Below are 22,729 nucleotides of genomic sequence, written 5' to 3'. Positions count from 1 at the left end.
ACAGTTTCATTTGACTTCATTTCATTTGGTGTGTTGTGAGTGTAATTACCATTTGATTCATTACTATTTATTAAACTTTCCAGCATTATATGAAAATTAAAAGCTGCATCTTAAACAAACTTCAGGTAAATTTAAGCACATTTTACTGATAACCGCAAACTGAAAAGAGCGAGAGTCCCCCCCACCCACCCATCATGTGCACCTTCTACCGCAGCACCATTGAGAGCATCCTGACCAGCTGCATCACTGTGTGGTACAGGAGCTGCACTGACCACAATCAGAAAACCCTGCAGCGCATAATGAGCACAGCTGGGAAAATCACTGGTGTCTCACCCTCACTCCCCTCCCTCCTGGACCTATAACACCAGCCTCACCTGCAAAGCAACCCACTGTGGGTGACTCCAGCCACCCCTCACACAAACTCTACAGCCTCTTGCCCTCTGGGGGAAGGTGCCAAAGCCTTGGTTCCTGCTCCACCCGACTCATGAACAGCTTCATCCATCAGGCTGTCAGGAAGCTGAACTCTCTTCCCTGTCTTCCTCCTCCCCCCTCTGCCCCCAAAAACTCTGGACTCTGAACTCCTCCCAGCCCTTGCCAAATACACAATAGAACAGATCACCTTTAAATAATGCTGCTACGTTTTGTTTCACAATTGCACTATACTACTACATATAACTACTTGCACTATAAAATCTGTTTCTGTTGCTGTATTGTACATAAATCATTATCTCATATAATCACAATGCACCATATTGCACACATGCAAATATGTCTATTGTATGTACTTAGGCATGTATTTACACCGTGTATGTATATATATATATATATATATATATATATATATATATATATATATATATATATATATATATATATATATATATATATATATATATAAAGTATATATATACACATAAATACATACATACTAATATATATATATATATATATATATATATATATATATATATATATATATATATATATATATATATATATATATATATATATATATATACATACATACATATACATACCCAATGTATTGCCTAATTTTATGTACATATATATATATATATTGCCCAATTATTCAATTTTATGTACATATATATTCTGTAAATGTATGGGGTTTTTTTTAAGCTTTTTCTCTTTGTTTTTCTATTCTTTTTGTCCTTTTACTATTTGCACCGTGGGCATGGAGAAAAACGCAATTTCAATTCCTGTATGTCTAACAAACATGTCAGAATTGACAATAAAGATGACTTTGACTTTGATGTTAAAGTTCCACAGTTTCACAGTTATTTTGATCCAGACAGAAGATTGAAAACAGCCTTCATATTACTGACCTTGGTGTACTTGTTGAAGTTTTGGAGAATCTCCCAGCCCCAGTCCTGGTACTTGTGGTCCTTGGTGAACCTGTATAGGTAAAAGAGACTCTCCACTGTCTCTGGTCGCAGGAGGTTGTGCCTGTCTGCAAGCTATCGTCACAGTGAAAACAAAGGTTAATAATGACTCTTCATGTACCTTTTCAGGATTGTTTAAAGTCACATTTTCACTGAAGATTCTGCATTTCTACACCAACATCCTCAGACAATGACAGAAGGGATCAGTGGGTTGATGTCTGTCTTTCTTGGGCATTTAGGTAATGTCCTTATCCAAAATTACACAAAATCACTTTGTAGTTCAGAGATCCTGAATTTGACACTACTGCATAACTAGGACCAGACACTCCACTGTTGCAGCACTGTCACTTCTTACCTTTACATCGATGTCTCGTGTGCTGCCCTGATGCATGTTGAAGTGGACGATCTCTGGACTGAGGCCTGTCTCCATCTGAACATACATCTGGTAGCAGGTCTCCATCAGCTGTTTGGCCAGGTCCATGTGATCAGCAGGCAGGCCGTGGTGGGCACCAAGGGCCAGAGTGCCTGGCAGAAAACACACTAGATGGTCCTGAAAGCGAAACAAAATTAAAGCTGCAATCAGCGATGAAAGGGCTCCCGCACCCCCACATATGTCGAGGTACTGGCGAACTCCAGCTAAAGCGTTCCTTCATTTCTGTGAAAGCTTGATAATGCACGCAAAGAGTTTGGACCCTGGAGTGAGATATTTCACATGATGTAGTACTTCCAGCGCCCACTAGATGGCACATAAATTACATGTTATCTTGGTGTACATCATCTGTAGACCAAAACCATGAACATTTCATGTAAAATTAAATTAAAACAACTGTCTTGCTAAGGCTTACTTCCTGTTGGCAGTAGGCAGTGCTATTATGACTAGTGAATATTGTCCTACAGATTTAGTATAGGACCCTCATCAAACCTATGAAGTTTCAGGCAGAATGGACAAAGTACACCAAAGTTGAAATGATTTCCTGTTTTATGGCAAAACATCAAAATTCTACGCTGCGCCAAAGGAAAGCCCTAAAAGTTTTGCACAGACCTTTGATATCTTTCATCACTAAGGGGTTAAGTTTGGACAGACCAAATTTGAAATCGATCAGATTAACCCTGTAGGACAAGTTTGCAATAATACAAGAGGTGGAAAGTGCCAAAAGTGAGCACAAAATTCAACATGGCAGACTTCCTGATGGGTTTGGGGGGCTGGGTCCAACAGGCTTTTTTGTACATCTGGACGTGACAGACGTGTACCAGATTTCATACATGCAGGTGAAACGCAGTGAGAGGGCTGCCTCGTTGAAATATTGTAGGTAGCACTACTGACACATGTTAGCACACCGTCAGAAAATTAGAATATAGACCTGCTACGGGCTGAACTGTTGTCCACGACGGCAAGTTTGGAGCACGTACAATAAAGTTATAATAATTTCCCCATCTACGGCAAAATCATCGGTATTCGATGCTAAGCCACAGACAAACAGTAAAAGTTTTGCGCGGACCTTTGATAACTTTCAATCAAGGTACAATGTAGATTTGTTGTAATTTTTCTTAAACATGGATTAAGAAGAAATTAAAGTTGACCCTAAATCCTGCAACATCTTTCTGGCATCAAAGGAGGAGTTGAGGAGTCTCAGAGCCTGGGAAAAGAAGCTGCTCCGTAGTCCGTACGTTAATGTACGTACGTTAATGTGCGTACATTAACGTACGGACTACGGAGCAATGTTTTACGTTAATGTTTTAAACTGCTGGGCTATTTGCCTCATGGTGTGCCTCATGCAGTCCTTGCTTCTGAACACCTGAGCCTTTCAAGGATGCCACTTTTATACCTAATCATGATACTATCACCTTTACAGGGGGAATGTTGCAGGTATTTTTTGAAATAAACTGAAAGGACATCACACTAGTTTGCTGTTTCCTTGCCTTTTTTGACACCAAATAAATGTACCTAGTGTCAATGCAAAATGAGGCAGACTGGAAAAGACTTTGGCTAACAGGGAACATTAAAATCAACGTTGAGGACCATTTTGAAAATTACTGACCATTTTTGGACTGAACTGTCCATGTGAGAGCTCTCCAACAAAGGTGAGACCGTTGGGTGAGGATTTTTGCAACAGGTTCTTCTTTACACCTTCGACTGCCTGCAGATAGTCCTCCAAGAGCCTAAAATACACACAGATACTGGATCACACTTTAGAAACAACGATCAATGTTTAACAATGAATGGAAATGAATCAAACACACAGTCAATGTGTTAATATGGACATGAATAACTTGTTTATGTTCGGGTTTTTGGAGTATTCTGTTTATGCGTTTGAGCATTTAAGCACCATATTCTGTTAATGAGAAACCTGAATATGTCAACTGGAGTACTCTAAAAGAAACTGTGATGAATATGCAGTATGGGTAGCATGATTTCTCTGTGCTCATGTAAACACCACATCTCAAATATGATCATAACCAGCCTCATAAATGGGTTATCTACTGTACACGTGGCCTCGGTCAGTGACAGACAGGGACAGTGGACAGTAAGCCCAGCTCTATGCAACTCTTTGGAGACCTAGATATTATCAATGAGGATGACAATTTCCTGTGTAATAATTATATACAATGAAATATGTTTTTCCAGAACAGATATGCAGCAATCTTCTATTAATTAATTCAGTGCCTGAAACTTAACAACCAAATATTTTCAATGAAGAATGAGTGCATTATTATCTCCTCTATCGGCTGCCATTTGAATCCAAGGTACATGCCAACAAATGTAGGCCAAACCCAGAAGTGACACAAAAAACAATTCCAACAGATAATTCAGACATTCAAAGCTGCTTACTCTAAGCCTTTGCCCTAAAGCAGTGCAGAGTTTCTGGAGGGTGGTGTTGTTCCAGTTTATTAATCTTTCATCAGTCCATCTTACATCCAAAATAACCAAATGCTGCCAGAATTGAATAATCACTTCTATCTCTACTTATGAGACTGACTGATTTATAAGGGTTTTAAGTCAATACTGGTCCACATTAAATTGATATGCTGTATGTCGTAGAGATGCACCTCCAGCTGTAACATTTAGTTGAGTAGTCGACTGACATATAACTATCTTAACTAATTTATTAATCATTTTCAAAGAAAGATGCCAATCATTTTCTGTTCTAGCTCTCAAATTTGAGATTTTCATGCTTTTCTGTTTCTTATGTGATAATAAAGTACATGTCTTTGGTTTTTGCTGTCAAGTAAAGAAAAAAAGATGTATTTTGAGGTCACTTCAGGCTCAGAAAAACTGTTGTGAGCTTTTTTCCCTATTTTTGGACATCGTATAAATAAGTAATTTATTGAAGTAACTGAGAACGTAGCAGATTAAAGGACACTGAAAATGATCAGTAGTTGCAGTTCCAGATGTACAAAATCTATTCATTATTGAACCAAGAAATCCTTACTTTTAGCCCCTAATATAGGTGAAACTTCAAAGACTCATATAAATCGTTAAAATCGTATAAATCATTTCCTATAATATGAAATAAACAGCCTTTTAGTTAAACCCTTCTTGTCTGATACATGCCCATGTCTTTCAGATTCCACATCCACACACAATCTTTCTGTTCTAAATCTATAGTCTCCAAGTCCAAACTGACCCGAGAAGTCACTTGACTCATCTCCTCCAGAGCCACAGAAGACATGACACAACTGTTTGAAATCATAGGCTGAGAAGTACTAACCAAGTAAATACATTTATCATGTAATATTACTGCAGTGTCCCTTAAATATTTACACACCTTCTTTTTAGGTCTGTTACTATTTGTTATGTCTGTAACCAAGACACAGCATTTAAGGAAACTTCATTTATGATTGTGTTCTTCCAAATCTACAAACATGTAGCAATACATGAGATGCAAACATTATTTGTCCAACAAGGGCATGAGAAAGTGCATTCACAAAAATGTGTTACGAAAACAAGATGCACAAGCTCACAATGACCTTTGATCTTTGACCAGCAAATTGTAATCAGTTCATCCTTTAGTCTAAGTGGATGTGCCAAATTCAAAGAAAATTCCCTCAAGGCATTCTTAAGATATAAAGTTCACGAGAATGAGACAGATGAACAAATGGAAAACCCCACTAGCCAAGGCTGTCAACGGCATAGAGGGATAAAAATCCTCCATATGTACATATTTCAACACTTTATGGTCATGAAGCCACCTCCTGTCATCAGTAATTGAACTAATGGCACAAAACACAAGTCTGTCGGTGCCACCACTGCATAACAAGGAGAAAAGAAGTGGGACAGTGCTCCAGGTTTAAGATGCTTAAGCTAAATAACTACTATCTGCTTGTTAAGTGCCATTGGCCTTTTCTAAAAGCATGCAGCCATATTTTAGCATTGAAATACTTTTGCCAAATTTCAAAATAAAATACACCAGAGATACAAAACACATCCACAAGTCAAGGTAATTATGATTTCACTCACAAAATAATCTTTCAGCCCAGACAGGGATGGAAATTAGCTCCAGCAAAATGCTTGTAAAAATGCCACTGGCTGCTACAATTGCTTCACTCACCAGCCAAAAAAAATGATGGTTATCTATTGAGTGGCTAATAAATTTTGGAATCCACCAGCCATAGGTGACAGGTGAACAAAAAAGTTTACAACCCTGACCCCAGCACCAATTTCCTCAGTGGAGATATACATCAGAACTAATCAAGATGTCTTTTCACACATTCATTATTCATCCACTGCATTGCTGCATTGCATAGTTTGGCATGTGTTGCATGTGTTTATAGAGCTGGCTCTGCTGCAGTTCAGCCAATAAATTAAATCTAAATGTATGGGATGGGCGCGAGTAGTCAAGTACTCGATTTGGAAATAAGTGTTTGTTCAAGGCTTTAAAAATAACCAAAAAAACATGCATATCGTAAATATAACGTAGTTGATCATTTTCTCATATAGAAACTTTTAGATTTTCTTGACAGAACACACTGATATTTATCTGCATAGATCCACATAGTCAAAAGATAGATCTGCGCAGCTGTAGGTAACGTTTTCAGTGAGTCACTTGATCTAACGTTACAGACAGAATGGTGACCAGGCATTAGAATGGTGTTTGGAAGTATTTTGACAATAAAAAAATGCATGTGCAGTGCAAGCTATGTACCCTGCTTATTCGCTTGGGTATTTATTTTGAACCCCAGTACTTGGTGATAACTGAATGCAAGTACTTGAATACGAAATGTACTTAAAACACTGATACCCCATTAAAAATATAATAAAATATAAAAATATAAATAATAGTAATTCTTGCACAGTTTTTTGTAAGATGATGTTATTGTATTAATAATCAGGGAAAACAATCTGGTAATAATTGGTTATCATTATCTGCCCTGGCATTCTATATCAGTGCTTCTCTAATTAAACTCTATCACAAAGTAAGATTACCAAAAAACAGTGTTACATTAAAATGCTGAACAAGTTTAAAGGCGCTGAGAGCTGATTTTGACAACCTCTACACAAAATGAGCTATATCCAAAAGGCCCCTGTAAAGTAGGAAAAACTGACTGAAAAATTACGGCTTCACTTGCATGAATTGGGAAATGGTTGTCAGTCTAAGTTGAAGGCACAAAGGATTTACTAGGCTGACTGTGAAACCGCACTGGTATGGCCCTTTAAGCTGTCATTTTATATGGTCGCAGTGATCCAGCTGAAAGTGAATACTGGGTATCTGTAGTGACTCACTGGTTTTCGTTCTTGCCTCCCTGGATCCACTGCTTCAGCAGGTATTCATAGTAGCTGTCTGCTCGGGCTCCCAGTGTGTAGATGCCTTGATGAGTGAACTGTCCGTTATTTGTGTTGATGAACATGGGCACGAGTCCATCCAGCTTGCCGTCCAGCTTGTGGACCTGTTTCATGACCTCAGCCACTGCAGCCTGGAAAACCAAGGTCAGAGGTCAGTGGAGTTAAGCTGTGGAGATGTTCTTGAAAGAACTTGAAAAAAAAAAAACCCCAAAAAAAAAACGCTGAACTACAAAGAATCCTAAATGCTGGACCCACACTACCCTGTCCACAGATTTAAACAATTATCTTTCTGCAATAAAACTTATTTTAACTTAATAGCAGAACAGCTTATTCTGCCCATGGATTTTAACTGTTGTCTTCTTGCAATATAGCTTACTTTGAATATCTTTATTTTCCTCAACAGCAGTTTATGGTACAGAACATACATCAAGACAGTGCCAGTGCCACAGCTGACAAGCAGCTGAGACACACCTGAACAGCGCTGCTTATGCAGGCTGTGAGGCTGCTTTAACATGGTAACAGGGGCGCTGGGGAAAAAAAATAAATAAATAAAAACTCCACACTGCTCACACGCTGCTTACACTTGCAGTTGGTCCCGGGCGTTAGACTGAAGAAGGCGCAAGAGCAAACAATCAATTGCCAATCCTCTAAGAATTGTCCATTTCTTAATGTAGGGCTGAAATGATCAGTCCGAGTAACAACACAACCTGCCAAGTTCATACTGCACAACAGTCTTAAAACATAATCTGCATATGTGCCAACAAGTACATATGTTTAAACATAATGACATCAAGTTCTGTCAGCAATATTGATGGATAAAATGGAAAGGTTGAGCTTAAGTTCCACTTCTAAATCTTTGTGGGCAGACCCTGAGTCAGTATGGTGGTATCTCTTGGTCAGTTACCTGGTACTGTGGTTCCTGGGTGAGGCGGCTGAGCTCTCTGAACTCCAGCTGGATGCTTGTAACCTCAGCCACAGTGCTATCTGAGGTCCAGCGAGGTGGGTGGGCTGTGCCTTTCCCGATGTTTACATCAGAGTAGGGGATCTTGGATGGGGTGTTGAAGGCCGGCATCAGCCTGGAGCCGATGTCGGTCTGCAAGGGAAGAAGGCAATTGACATGAACACTTTGGACAACAATACGATATTTGCCGATACAACAAAGAATCGATAAACATTTTACTTTGATGAAACTACTGATTTAAAACCCCTACTTTAGAAGCTTACATGTTTGTCAGGTGAGTGGTAAAGACTCTGGAGATGATTGGCATGCTTATTACAAAGGCTATAGCTCTTGTAAAACATATCTGTCTGCACAATTATTGACAGTTAAAATACACTAAGAAGGTGCTGCTATCTGCATTCTGCTCACAGTTTTGAGATGAGTGCACGTGTGTTGACTCACAGCTTTGTCTAGGAACAAGGTGTCTTCTGTCAGATGGTAGGTACTCAGAAGGCCTCCCAGGATGCGGATGGTGCTCTCAAAAAGGTTGACATCTACATTCTTGTTGAATGTGAGCTCTGTAGAAACCCACGCCCTTGCTTCTTCAAATTCTGTGACAATACACAGAAAACAAACAATACAACATTTTGAGAATAAATACTGAATCATTTATAAACGGCCCAATATAATCCGAAATATTTTTTTCTACCACCCCATATAATAATGGCAGCAGAAAGCTTTAATAGACATGTTGAAGAACCAGGTTAACAAGCAGATGCAAAAGCAAAGGTGGTATTTATTGACAAAAAGTTTAATTTTTAGTTATTTTCAATTTACTGAGACTAACGTAAAAGTTGAACTTGGGAAACTCATCAAACGTAAATTAAATTAAAGCAAAAACAACATAAAACTAACAAAAGCTGCAGCCTCACAGCAAGCTGCTAACCCCCTTCCTCCCCCCTACTCCGTGTAACGGTATTTTACGGCATTTACCATCTTAGTCCGCCTGATAGGAACCTACCAACTGACCAGGTAAAGGGTGAGCTAAGCTGGGACCAAGCATCAAAACTTAAAATAAAATAAAAACATTACTATTTATGGGAACACATACACAGGTCATTTCCTGCAGAACTATCTCACCTACTTTCCTACTAAGACAGCTTGGAGCTCTCTCACAATTTTAGGCATCTATAGGTTTGCTCCATCAGCATTTCATTGTAGTTGTACAGTGGCACAATAACGGCAATCAAGCGTTTGCGATAACTGGCAATAAATCTTTCACATTGCTGTGGAGGAATTTTGGCCCACTCTTCTTTGCATAATTGTTTCAATTCAGCCACATTAGAGGGTTTGTGAGCATTAACGGGCAGTTTAAGGTCATGCCACAGCATCTCAATCGGATTTAAGTCCGGACTTTGACTAGGCCACTCCAAAACCTTCATTTTGTTTTTTTTGAGCCATTCAGAGGTGGACTTGGAGGTGTGCTTCAGATCATTGTCCTGCTGCATAACCCAAGTGTGTTTGAGCTTAAGGTCACAATCTGATGGCCTGACATTCTCCTTCAGGATTTTCTGGTAGAGAGCAGAATTCATGATTCCATCAATTACAGCAAGTCGTCCAGGTCCTGAAGCAGCAAAGCAGCCCCAGACCATCACACTACCACCAACATGTTTGACTGTTGGTATGATGTTCTTGTTCTGAAATGCTGTGTTAGCTTTACGCCAGATGTAACGGGATGCACACCTTCCAAAAAGTTCCACTTTTGTCTCATCAGGACACAGAATATTTTCCCAAAAGCCTTGGGGATCATCAAGATGTTTTTTGGCAAATGTAAGGTGAGCCTTTGTGTTCTTTTTGGTCAGCAGTGGTTTTCGCCTTGGAACTCTCCCATGGATGCCATTTTTGCCAAGTCTCTTCCTTATTGTCGAATCCTGAAAACTGACCTCAACTTAGGCAAGTGAAGCCTGCAGTACTTCAGATGTTGTTATGGGCTGTTTTGTGACCTCTTGGGAGAGTCATCGATGCGCTCTTGGAGTAATTTTGGCAGGCCGGCCACTCCTGGGAAGGTTCACCACTGTTCCATGTTTTCTCCATTTGTGGATAATGGGTCTCACTGTAGTTTGCTGGAGTCCCAAAGCCTTAGAAATGGCTTTGTAACCCTTTCCAGACCGATAGATGTCAATGACTCTGTTTCTCATCTGTTCTTGAATTTCTTTAGATCGTGGCATGATGTGTTGCTTTTTGAGATCTTTTAGCCTTCTTCATGTTGTCAGACAGGTTCTATTTAAGTGATTTCTTGATTCTACAGGTCTGGCAGTAATCAGGCCTGAGTGTGGCTAATGAAATTGAACTCAGCTTTCCAAAAAATGTGGTTAATCACAGTTAAGTCATGATTTAACAAGGTGGGCAATTACTTTTTCACACAGGGCCAGGTTGGTTTGGATTGCCTTTTTCCATTAACAAATAAAATCATCATTTAAAAACTGCATTTTGAATTTGTACAGGTTATCTTATATTAGAATTGACTGATATTAGAATTTGTTTGATGATCTGAAACATTTAAGTGTGACAAGTGTAAAAAAATAAGTAATCGGTAAGGGGGCAAATACTTTTTCACAGCACTGTATATATACTGTATCGTATGTTGATGAGTGAGTAAACTAAACTAAACTTAATTCATGGGGGCAGTGATGACCCTAGGACACAACAAAGACCTTTTAAAAATGAAGGATTGGAACGAATCAGAAAATAGACAACTGCCATCTACAACGCCTCCTCAGTTATAAGGTAAATTATAGACCGCTCCATGATTGAGTCCTAAAACCCAGAACTCAGTTAGCATTTCAGCACTACTAGTTCTCTTATCTCTAAGTAAATGGGTGTTTAAAATGGGTTTTTGGTTAGTTGTCTGAAATAAGGTCTACAGTTTACACAAGGAAAAGACACTTTCCCGGATTGTTCTACGGCATAAAATACATCAGTAAATACCCCACTGAGAATTTTAAAGCTTTTATGTAGCTGGAAAAACAGCCTTGTAGTGGTGACAACATTAAGTGAAGTGATCATAGTGCAGTTCATTTATAGCCCAACATCAGCTTTTTACTTCTAGCATTCTAGCAATTAGGCTTCAGCAATACTGACAGTGGTGTTAATATGTGAAGATTATCTTGCAGGAGAAAACCTGTGAGTATCATACATGCTTGTTAACCACACAGCTCATTTTCTGCTAATACAACCTCCTCCAGCATACCTCGTTTTTATCGGGGGGGGGGGGTCTTTGTATCCTCTAGTGAACATCTGGTGGATGAATCTATGTCATCATAGAGGACATAGAGGACGCCGCTCTACTCACTGAAATAGAGGCCACCCCAAAGGTATATAAATTAACCTCAAGGTATTTTTGAACCTGAACCCCTATTTTTTACCTAAAACCTCATTCCCACTGCACAAAAAACACACTAATACCAGTTAACTTTGGCTTTTCAGTGCAATGACAATGCGTACAATCGGCATTCACACGTGGGTCAATTGACTGCAGTAGACATGTTTTTATCACTTCAGGATACAATTGGCATTGATGGGAACACAACACTCAGGTGAACACCGTAACTTCAGCTCCTTATATGGCAAGATGCTATGATGTGCTGTCATCAATTACCATCTGTCTTCTTCTAAGCAGCACTAATACATCTATCCAAATAAATCTGAACCAAGTTTGCAAGATAGACTTAATTAGGAAGAGATATATAAAGAGAAGAAAGTTTTCAAAGTCTACTCTTTACCTATTCTCCTGCTTGTCCCTGACATCGCACAGAGCCACAAAAACAAACCTCACTTTTAAAGTCTGCCTTTGACAAAGAGGCTGACTCATTAATCACCTATATTTAGCGGGTTTACCCGTTTCTGAAAAAAACCTGCGTGGTGCGAGCTAATTGTGGTGGGAAAGGGGTATGTGTGAATGAAAGAGACAACAATTTTTGTAACTGGTCCATTATTAAGAGAGAGCGCTGCAGCCACAGCAGCAAGACAGGCTGCATTAGGAGCAACTTTCGGTGTGCTTCTGTATTTTGTTGTTTTCTCTATTTGCAGTGTTCTTGTTTGTGTTTTTCCAAATTCTGTGCAAGTGTTGTGAAATCAGTGAAGATGGTTTTATAATGTACTTGTGTTTTGTCTTTTTTAGGTGTAGAGCTCTCAATGCCACTATAGTAAACCCCTTTCAACAGATCATAGCCCTAACATCTCTTCTCTTTTGTTTTAGTTATTGTCACAATCCTCACTTCATCAATTAACTATTATATGTGCTACTTCTGATGATTTGGAGCTATGGAAAAATGCTAGGAGAAATGCATTTAACTCTGTTATACAGAAACTGAGTTCTTAGAGCATCCTTCACATATTGATGAACTATGTAAACTAGGTTATGCTGCAGAAGGCATTAAGAGGATTTGATACATTTCAATTACATTTCAATATTTTCCCATGACCCTGACTACACTGACTAGAACTTCATCCTCTGCAAGCTCTTAACTTTGCAGCCTTTCAAGCATACAAGAGCAGAGTATCTGATACTCAGAGACTACTGGGTGGTTTGTCTGAAAACACTTATGTTACAGCAATGACTGATTAAAGAGGGGGTATAAGATTGAAGTTGGAAAACATTAAGATCAGCCTACCTTTTTTAAGCCCCATTATCCACATAGTATCCAAGGCATCGATGAGCGTCAAACCCAGGCCAAACCATTCACTGTAGGACTTGGAGAGGGGCCTTAGCTCATCGTGGCCCCAAGCAAAGTCTTTATAACCCTTCCATGCATGTCTGAAAGCTTCCTGCACCGCCTCCAGCCTACTTGGTTCTGGAACACACAACACACATGATGCCCAGTTATAATCCCATTCAAGTCTACAGAGCTACTCAGAAACAAGTGACTGAAATGTTTCACGTGTTTCTAAATTATAATTTTCTAATTAGAATCATACTAATCATACTAATATTTCACGAATGTCAAGAGGCTTCTTACATGACACAAGGCTGTAGCTGCAGTGGAAAGACACAAATACTTTTGAAATTGCTGCTACATGACTTGGGAAAATGTGTTTGCTCATGAGGGAAAAAACCTACAACCACCACAATGCACTGTGCTGCACCAGACCAATAAACGCTCCCATTGGTGGCTGACGTAATGACATGATCCAGTATCCCATTTTTTTAATTTTATCTTACTATTTGTTTTGAGATTTTACACAACTTCAGAAACAAAATCATAAAATTCTGTTCCCATGTCTGAGCATTTTTAAGACATTTGAAAGATAAATTTAATATCAATATATTATTATATTACAATATATTAATATCAATTCCGTCCTTATTTTTAAACTTTTAAGACTTTAAGGATCTGCAGGAACCCTGGGAAAACCTTGCTGCATATTCTGACATCATGTAAATGTAAACAATCACGCATGTTAACACAACGGGGAATAGTGAGGTCAGCAAAATGATCAAGGTCATGTCCATGTATCATATGATATTTTGATAATTATCGGAATTATCATGACAGACCTTATCATAATCCAAAAGGGATATTAGATTTAATGACCACACTCAAACACACTCATCGTCCTAAAAACTGTGATCCAATTGTTTCTGTCTTGCTGAACATGCTCAATAAAAACTACTAATCCATAATCAATGCATAACGTGGTAAATTAAACAGCAGATACCTGACTCATTTGATGGTTTGCCTTTCTGGTTGCCCAGTGAATCCTCCTTATTTTCCCCATCCTTAGTGTCTTCTGTGGCCTGCTCAGCGTCGATCACGGCTCCCCGCCAGCTGAAAATCACCAGAGAATTAAGAAATAAACAATACACATATGTAAACAAAACTAACTTTGGATGAAGGCCCTCAAAAGTCTCACCTGATGACACCCTCCTCCACGCCTTCTTTCTTGCTGTTGGCTGCCTTGTCTTGTCTTGCCTTGTCAACCACTGGATCGGACGCGTTTCCCTTCTTCTGAAGACGGTTCTGAAGGACAGGTGGTCCTCTCTTATTGGACAATTTCCTCTGTGACAAACAGAAATATAAACAAACAAACAAACAAACAACAGATTCATACTTTATTTAAGCAAGTTGTTCGGTACAAAAAGTGGATGCATCCTCTGTTACAGGTAATTGTTGGTTGTGAGACGTCCTGTTCTTGTTAACATTGCGACATCATGCACCAGGACTATCTAACTAGAGGTAACCATGGCAACAGTACAGGCACTCTCTGTGTGACCAGTTACATCAGTACTAACCTAACCACAATAAACTGAGCTCTGACAAAAAGCATAATCATTTAGACAAAGCCTTCCTTTTTTAGTGTTTTAATTGTTAAAAGCACTATAATGTTCTCTGGGGTGACCTGATATTCCAAATAACTGATTTGTGTAATAGCTTCCTTCTGCCATCAAATATTATAATTAATTATTAATTATAATAAAATAATTAATTAATTAATAATTATCACCCCTTCGTTTAACTGTATTTACAAATCATAACTCAAATTTCTCTCAGAGATCCCCTCCAGGAGATCTAATGCATATGTTTTGGGAATGTGAGAGTTTGAATCATTATTGGAAATTTATATTTGACCAACTATCTAAAGTCTTTCTAAAAGATCTGACGCCTGACCCCCATATAGCTATTCTGGGCAATAGTGAAGTGCTGATAAACTTTGATGCTCACGAAAAGAAACTTATTTTGTTGGACATGACTGCAGCAAAAAAGTGTATACTAAATCACTGGAAATCTAAGACCCCTCCCTCAAATAAACAGTGGTGGACAGAACTGTTAACTTATTGCACCCCTGAAAAAAATATGTATCATGTAAGAGGACAACATTTATATTTTCAAAAAGTCTGGGGTCATGTTGTAGATTATATCCCTAGTATGGGGGGTGAACTAGAGCAGCTTATGTGATGTAAGACCAAGGACTTGTGAATTAACTTATACTTGAGACTTTTGACTTGAAATACTTGATTACTTCCCCCCAAGACCAAAGATTAAAAAGTAAGTGATTTAAAAAGTGGGCCATAAATCGATTTATTTTGTGAATCAACTAATGTTAATGCTATTCATCCACAGCAAGCCATAATTCTCCACATCCACTTTGTCTGAACAAATCTGACAGCATCAATTCAAACTGCAGGAAGAAACCAGAAAGAACTAATACTATGTTGCTGACAGCTAGTTGAAAATAAATTACACTTAAGACAACAACAACTTCAAACAAATGTGTTTAAACACATATATGCAAATGTAAAAAAACAATTCATTATTTTGTTAATTACCATATTGCTGTTGTTACTGTTACTGTTGTTGTTTAAATGGTGTCACATTTTTAAAAGAGCACGTTATAACTTGTTTTGGTCTGGAAACTCAAAGTTCAGGACTTGGGACTTGACTTTTTATAATAAGTAGTTTTCTCACTATTTTAATAATCACCTGATATTTTGTACTTTTTATTGCCACTACATACACTTTAAAAGATGCTGAATATCATAAAAAGTCTATCCAAATTAAAAATGATACTGAATGTAAAATCAGCCATTAGCACAGGAAGAAATTTCCAAATTCTCCCAAAAATTTTGAGTGCTCCAACCTTTTTAGAGACCCTGTGCTACCCCTCAAGAAAGACAATCAGATGAATAGAAACCTGGGAGGTTTGCTCTGGCAGTGGTGGTTGGCCCTGTTTGACAGGCTCTGGCAGCACACGGGGGATGGCCGGCCTCAAGAAGCTGTTGGCGTCTGTGTCGTGGTCTCCATCTGTAAGGCCTCAACACACACACGGACAGACTGAGTATCAAAGTTTTACAGGCAGGCCTAATGACTACTCAAGATAATAAGTCAGAACCCCGTCAAACTGATGAAAAATCAATAAATATGCTATAAAAAATAAAGCACTAGTGTATATTTTTGAAATTGAACAAGTTCAGCTCCCAGGAAGCTCTGATAGTATGCCAGCGGCTCAGACACACTGAAAATCAAGAGTGCTGTTCAAAGTATAAGAGCCTTACCTCTGAGGTGTTCGGTAACAGCAGGATAGGAAGCGATTCCACAAATAAACAGGAGGACGAGGATAAGGCTCCGCTGCAGTCTGGACAGCTGCTTCCATTTCTGCAGGCACACGGGAGAGGAGAAGAAGATGGAGCAGGCATGTCATGAAACAAAAATTTAGTAGTCAAATACCCAATTCAGTGCCATGGAAACTACAAATACCGCCACACAGTCGTATGCCTACACACACCAGCTAAGTTGTAATTACAGTTAACATCCATGTCAGTGAAAACATGGATGCTTCACACACATCTTCCTCCTGGCAGCACAGAAGATCTTAACAATCAACAGTTTCAAGGGTGGACACCCAAAATTTGTGTCACCAATTCAGTATCAGACCAAATGTCTCCCCTTCTGCTCCTGAGATTTGATGTTGAGAAATGGACAGGAAAGCAGAACATTATGATGTCACAGTTGACATTTGACATCTTGGATATAAAATCAGGACTCCATCAATATATCCCATGAGACATTTGTGTGAAATCTAAACACAGGAATTGTCAAGTTATGGCACAAAAGCATGTTTTTGAGCTCACTGTGACCTTGACCTTTGACCACCAGATTCTATTCAGTACATTCTTGAGTCCAAGTTGATGTTTGTGCCAAATTTGGAAAAAAAAATCCTCAAAGAGCGCTTGTGATATCGCTCAACCTTGACCTTTGACATCTGACCATCAAAACCTGATGAGTTCATCATGAAGAAACTCCCTCAAGGCATTCTTGAGATATCGTGTTCACAAAAATGGGCTGGACGGACAGACTATCTGAAAACAAGATACCTCTACACACTAGACCTACGGCAGACCAGGGGGTAACAATTGTTGCATGAAACATTAAACGTGTGTCGCAGTTTGGCCTTTCATTCACACAATGGTGGTTTGGGGGCATGAAAGCGCAAACTTTTCAGGTTGTAGAGTGTAATTTTTTGAAAACGCCACCCCTTCTGTTGCCGTGTAAACTGGCAAAGCACGGATCCTGTGAGAACCCTGACGTCACAGTCGCACTTTGCACATGTGAGTTATGTTTCAGACAATTAGCCATGCATACTACAGTGTTTCAGTTGTTTTTGTGGATCCGTGTACACAAGGATTGTTTTCACAATGTTATAGTATCTACGCAGATTTTTCTTTAAATGCAAAGGACAGACTTTGTTTTTAGTAGGGCTGTTCTTGTCTAAATGTGGCCTAAAACACTTGTAAGCGTACATGCTGCCCCATAAGGTCCGAAAGAATTGAACCCCCTGTACTTATCATACCTACCGTGCCACAGAAAATCAAACACCATCACATTTTTGGAGCTTTGGCATGAATTTGGTACCAAAGTATCAGTTCTCATGATATTCCAAAAATGGAGATACATGCCAACTTCTATCCAGTTCCTAATTTATGTGGTTCAAAATGAACAGGCTGTTTTTAGATTAAACAAGGAACTGATTTTGGTTTAGTGCTGCTGTAAAGTTATGAACAGGAGAACAACACATTTATTGCTGGTGGGGTGTTTTGATCAAGTGAGGTGCTAAGAACTAAAATCTTTCGTGCTTTCTAATAATAGAGCACACACCACAGTCGAGCCGGTGACAGCTAAATAAAGTGTTTGATGATTAATTTTTTTTTTTTCTTTGTTTGTCTAAATATGGGAGGACTCTGAATAAGCCTTTCAGGTTTCCCTCCTCTCCTGTGCTGTAATTTCTGTCTTTGCTACTGTATGATTTTGTATCTTCCTTATTGTGCAAATAAACTGAACTGAATACTACGCTCTGCTGATGCATCACTGTATACTGGGACTAGCTTATTTCATTCATAACATATTGTTGCTCATGCCACCTTTCAGTCTGATAAAGTAACAGTTACATTGATGCTGTAAATTGAGTGAAGACTGCAGCTTCTCTAATTTTTTTGAAGTTTCACCTCATGTTATTTGAACAGGATGTGGTCATTCACATGTCACCAAGAACACTATCCACACCCTGCTAAGCCTCCCAGCAGTGTGCTCATAAAAAGTCAACATGCAGATTTAGTAAAATGCTCCCACAATGCTCCCTGGGATGAGTTAAATGGTGATATTGTAACTTTGGTTCCCTGTAAACACCTGAGCCTTAAGTAAAGGTCCTGCACTATCACACTCAGTTATAGCAAACATTCCACATCTTAACTCAGCTGCTAAGTTGCAGTAAGCAGTAGGTACTGAATCATACAGTATAATAGGGTTATACAATATTGAAAAGAAGTTAATAAATGAACAATTTGAAATGGATACCACAAGTAAACACAGTAATTCTGGGGAGAACACTTTGACCTGGTTTCACAAAGAAAACATTTCTACATTTTTAGCATGTAAATAAAAAGTATTTTCAAAATCATTTTTATCACTGAGTAATACTGGCATGGAGTTGGTATGTAACATAAAGTATGTAGGTTGCAACAGCTTATACATAGCCATAGCATGGAAGTTAGACCCTGACAACTTCAACTTAGAGGGACATTCTGCCTATTAAGGCAAAGTGCTAGGCAAAGTGCCATACTGCCATTTGTGTTACTTTCACAAATTACATCTATCTATCTATCTATCTATCTATCTATCTATCTATCTATCTATCTATCTATCTATCGATCTATCCATAAATGAAAAGTGCCTCTTTGTGCTTGTCTCACAGCAGACAAAAAATAGCTTGCTTGTCAATGGAAGCCACCATATGCACTGTCTGTGAGTGAATGTCTTGCTGTCTGTTGGAATACTGCACAGTTGGAGCTTTCTACAACTTGGCTACATTTTGCCAAATCAAAAAAATTTTCTTGCTGGTCAAAGCTACTACACAAAAATAGTGCTTTAATGTAATGATTTGTGTTTTTGCCTATTTTGAACAGTGATTGTCTAAACCTGTCAATCAGTCAGATTACTATATGTATATATATATATATATATATATATATATATATATATATATTACATCTATAATGTTACATCTTTTGACATGTATACATACATCTACGTATATTGTCCGCTATTTCTGGTGATAACATTTGGTAGACGATATTAGCAGTGTCCTATTACAAATCTTTATTTCTGGGATACACCTCTGGGCGTTTAGAGTTATGGGGTTTGTTGTCTTATTTATTTAATTGTTTTTATAAGGGGTCAACCAACAGTTTTTTTCAGGGTCTATACTAATACTACTAATTAGTAGGTAATGAGACCAATGACTGATTTGGAACCCATATGCATTGACAATAAAAATGAAAATATTTCTGTCAATATTTAGAATATGACAAACTCCAACACAAAACTTTGTTTAATTTCTTTTAGCAAATTTTTAATCAAAACTGAAAATTTCAACATCAAATATAGCAAGTTTCCAGCAAATTTTTTTTCAACAAAGTTCAGTAAAAAATTTAAATCCTGAGGCTTTACAAAGTAAAAGATCCTCCCATGCTAACAGTTTCTTTGCACTTTTTAGTGAATTAATTAATTTTATCAGTGATCATTAAAACAAAACACTGATACAGATAATCAGCCAAATGCCAAATATCGGGCCCGATAATCTGTCGACCGCTTGTTTTTATATTTTTGATCTGTGTACACTGCCTAGATCTGAGATGTAAGGGGCTTTAAGGTGAGGTGGGGGGTGTTGCACGTGGAGGGGAAGAACGCACAGGCAAACTTTACACCACAATGTGCTTTGTTGACTACATTCCACTTTGGCAGGCAATTTGACTATTGTAACGAGCCCTTCCAGTCCTTCCAAATCTCAATGAACATTTTGATCACAAAAAAGATCTACACTACAATATCTTTTTTTTTTGTTAACACAGATAGATCTTAGCTGGGTTGGAAACAAGACTACATGACAGGAAAGACAGATGAGAGGAGGAGGAATGGCTTCAGGAGCAGCTCAGAGATGTTACTCACCCTCCAGCAGGACTGCCTCCTCCACTGCTTGCTGTTATTGTAATTTCCACTTCCTTGTCCAGCAAAGCTTATAGATATATAATCCTGTCGAGATGGTGGGTGCATGTCTGTAAACCAGCCCTGGAGGAAGAGACAGTGAACAGTGGTGTGAGTGAGAGGAGAGCTGCACTGAGATGGCAGGTGTGGTGATGTTAACCCAGATTCACGCAAGTAAGAAGGGCAAGGTGCAGCTAGTATGTGAGTCTGACTGGTCCATGTAGGTCCGGGTGTGATACCAATAAGAAATAACAAAACATTGTCTAAAAAGAGCTTCGTCCAAAATAACTCACTTAATATACATTTGGCTCTGCAGAAAAATTAGCCCTTTTTTAGAGGTTTTCACGGTGAAATAAGTTGCTGTTATTTTATTTCTAATGTTGCTGCGACCTAAATTCACAGCATACCTAGTTTTGGGCAACTTAACCGCTCGTACCGTTTCATTTTAGGGGGGATGTCACGCTAAAAACAGCTTAATTGTTGGAGGTAAACACAGTTAGCTGTATAATAACACAGTGTTGATCAACAGGCTAATGTAACTGATAGCATAAACTAAACTACATGCAAACTGTCGATATATATTGCTTTATTCAGTCGGTCCAACTTTTGCAGGAGGTAATATAAATATAATATCATTTACTGTGATTGCACACTGATGTTATTTTACCTTTCATGCAAGAGGGAAACACCAGTTCAACGTTAGCCCCGTTTTAGCGGCTACTCTGCCTACGCGTCACCGAACTAACCCGCGTTTTGGCGGACTCAAAGCCCAACTGTGGACCGAGGCATGGCTCGAGGCCTAAAACTACCGATACCATATGTTAACAGTAAAAAGCACTTATTGGGTGAGGCAAAAACATTCTTTAACAGACCAAAAAATTGTTTCTTAAATGGTGCACATACAATTTCAAATATGTAACTGACGTTACGTTACCTTGTGAAGTATCCAGCGTTAAGTTAGCTAGTCCAGTCTGGTCCACGAAGAGGAGGGGAACGTCAACTTAACAGCAGTAAAAAACCAACAAAATAGCCTCGGCGGTCTCTTCATGTATAAAACATTTCACCGACACTACTACCGAAAGCCGCGCAGCCGTTGGTCCTCGTTTTAACACGAAAAAATAAACGGTTAAAAATATCCGCTAGACAGCGTCCACTTGTTTCCAAGGATGTGGTGCTGCTCTCTGACAACAATTGAGATCAGGTGCATTCATGCTGCCTTCACTGTCTCCCTCGAAGAATCGTAAAAAATTTACACCAGGTTGCACTAGTACAAAAAGAAAATGTTTCTAAATAAATAAATAATCTCTTTTTTGTTTTTGTTTGTTTGTTTTTAGTATTTCTAACACTGCCACTATTTTTCTATCATGTTTATAAGACTATGTTGAATTATCACAGGATTACGAGTTCTTCAGTTGGTGACAGTCTGTGCCATTTTGTTAACTTTATAAAATAATAAATAAATTAATTAATTAATTAATTTTTAATTTTTTTCTTCTTCCTCTGAAAGGTTCTTTCCCCCTTACTTTGACACTGCCATCCAAAACCAGTCCACAGACCAGTAACCTGTTATTAAAATAATGTTATCACTTACATTGTTACCATTGCTATTTATAGTAAATACAATAGTAGTGCCTTATACATTATTATATTAAATTGTGTAAAGGAGAGCAGAAACTCTACACATCTTTCATCATCCATCGCAGACTGAAAATATCTGTTCAGACTGCACATTGGTCCGTAAAATAAAAATAACTCCTTCTGTCTCTTATTGTTCCTAAATGTAGCACTTGAAGCTGTCCAGCATATTAAGTTACCTTTCACTTCATCTGCTTATTACCCAGCATATGGATGAAACATTTACTTGCACATTGATTCAGTTTTGATTGTGTCCCTGTCCAGCAAAACGCTGAATAGCAAATGCCTCTTTTTCTATTGCACCCTCATCTGTAAGGTGTATTAAACTATTGCTTCTGAACTATTTCTACTTGTACTATTTATCCCACTTGTACAATAACCATCTACCGCATTATAGAAATAATCTCTCACTTCCCATTTATATTTGAAGGTGCTGCTCTAGACTTAAAGTTTTTAACTGTCATTTAATCACCTTTATTTAGTACTTACATAGTTTTTACACTTTTTCTGTTCTTTTGTTTGTGTACTTGCATGTTTACACCAGGGATCTGGGATAAACAGCATTTCTATCCTGTCTATTCCTGTGGATATGGCAGAACTGACAATAAAGCTGACTTCACTTAATGTACTTGATTCTTGGAATTTTGGCGCATGTACACATGGCTGAATGCAATTATTGTACATTTCTGTGGATAAAATGATAAATCATAACTCCCTACCCAGTGATAAAAAATATTTAAGTGTCTCCCCTGTTTTGTACCACCCCTTCCCCTCTAACAAATAACAGTCCCTAAATAAATGTAATGTTAATGTTAATGTTAAGCTCAGTCCCCAAGTAAAATAATATGCAATGAAATTCATTTAAATGAATTTAGGTCATTATGAAGCACAACACAGTATCAATAGAACTTACAGTAAAATAAGTTTTAGGGTG

General features: G+C 38.3%; 1 protein-coding gene across 2 annotated transcripts in view; it reads right to left on the bottom strand.

Moving 5' to 3' along the window:
* The window catches only part of LOC121944325 (endoplasmic reticulum mannosyl-oligosaccharide 1,2-alpha-mannosidase-like), a 28,561-nt gene extending 7,384 nt beyond the window's left edge, over window positions 1-21,177 (bottom strand). For both annotated transcript variants that reach the window (XM_042488072.1, XM_042488071.1), the window contains exons 1-13: window positions 21,095-21,177; window positions 20,125-20,244; window positions 16,179-16,278; window positions 15,818-15,936; window positions 14,039-14,184; window positions 13,844-13,953; window positions 12,799-12,978; window positions 8,588-8,736; window positions 8,090-8,278; window positions 7,126-7,316; window positions 3,443-3,563; window positions 1,759-1,953; window positions 1,347-1,478 (exon numbers count right to left, since the gene is read on the bottom strand). In XM_042488072.1, coding sequence (XP_042344006.1) covers window positions 1,347-1,478; window positions 1,759-1,953; window positions 3,443-3,563; window positions 7,126-7,316; window positions 8,090-8,278; window positions 8,588-8,736; window positions 12,799-12,978; window positions 13,844-13,953; window positions 14,039-14,184; window positions 15,818-15,936; window positions 16,179-16,278; window positions 20,125-20,229 — 1,737 coding nt within the window. In that variant the 5' untranslated portion in view covers window positions 20,230-20,244; window positions 21,095-21,177. The remainder of the gene's footprint in view (window positions 1-1,346; window positions 1,479-1,758; window positions 1,954-3,442; window positions 3,564-7,125; window positions 7,317-8,089; window positions 8,279-8,587; window positions 8,737-12,798; window positions 12,979-13,843; window positions 13,954-14,038; window positions 14,185-15,817; window positions 15,937-16,178; window positions 16,279-20,124; window positions 20,245-21,094) is intronic.
* Window positions 21,178-22,729: the final 1,552 nt, after the last annotated feature.

Source organism: Plectropomus leopardus, chromosome 6 (genome assembly GCF_008729295.1).
Source record: "Plectropomus leopardus isolate mb chromosome 6, YSFRI_Pleo_2.0, whole genome shotgun sequence".
NCBI lineage: Eukaryota > Metazoa > Chordata > Actinopteri > Perciformes > Serranidae > Plectropomus > Plectropomus leopardus.
The sequence above is the reverse complement of the archived record's forward strand: the minus strand, read 5'-3'. Positions and strand labels throughout refer to the sequence as shown.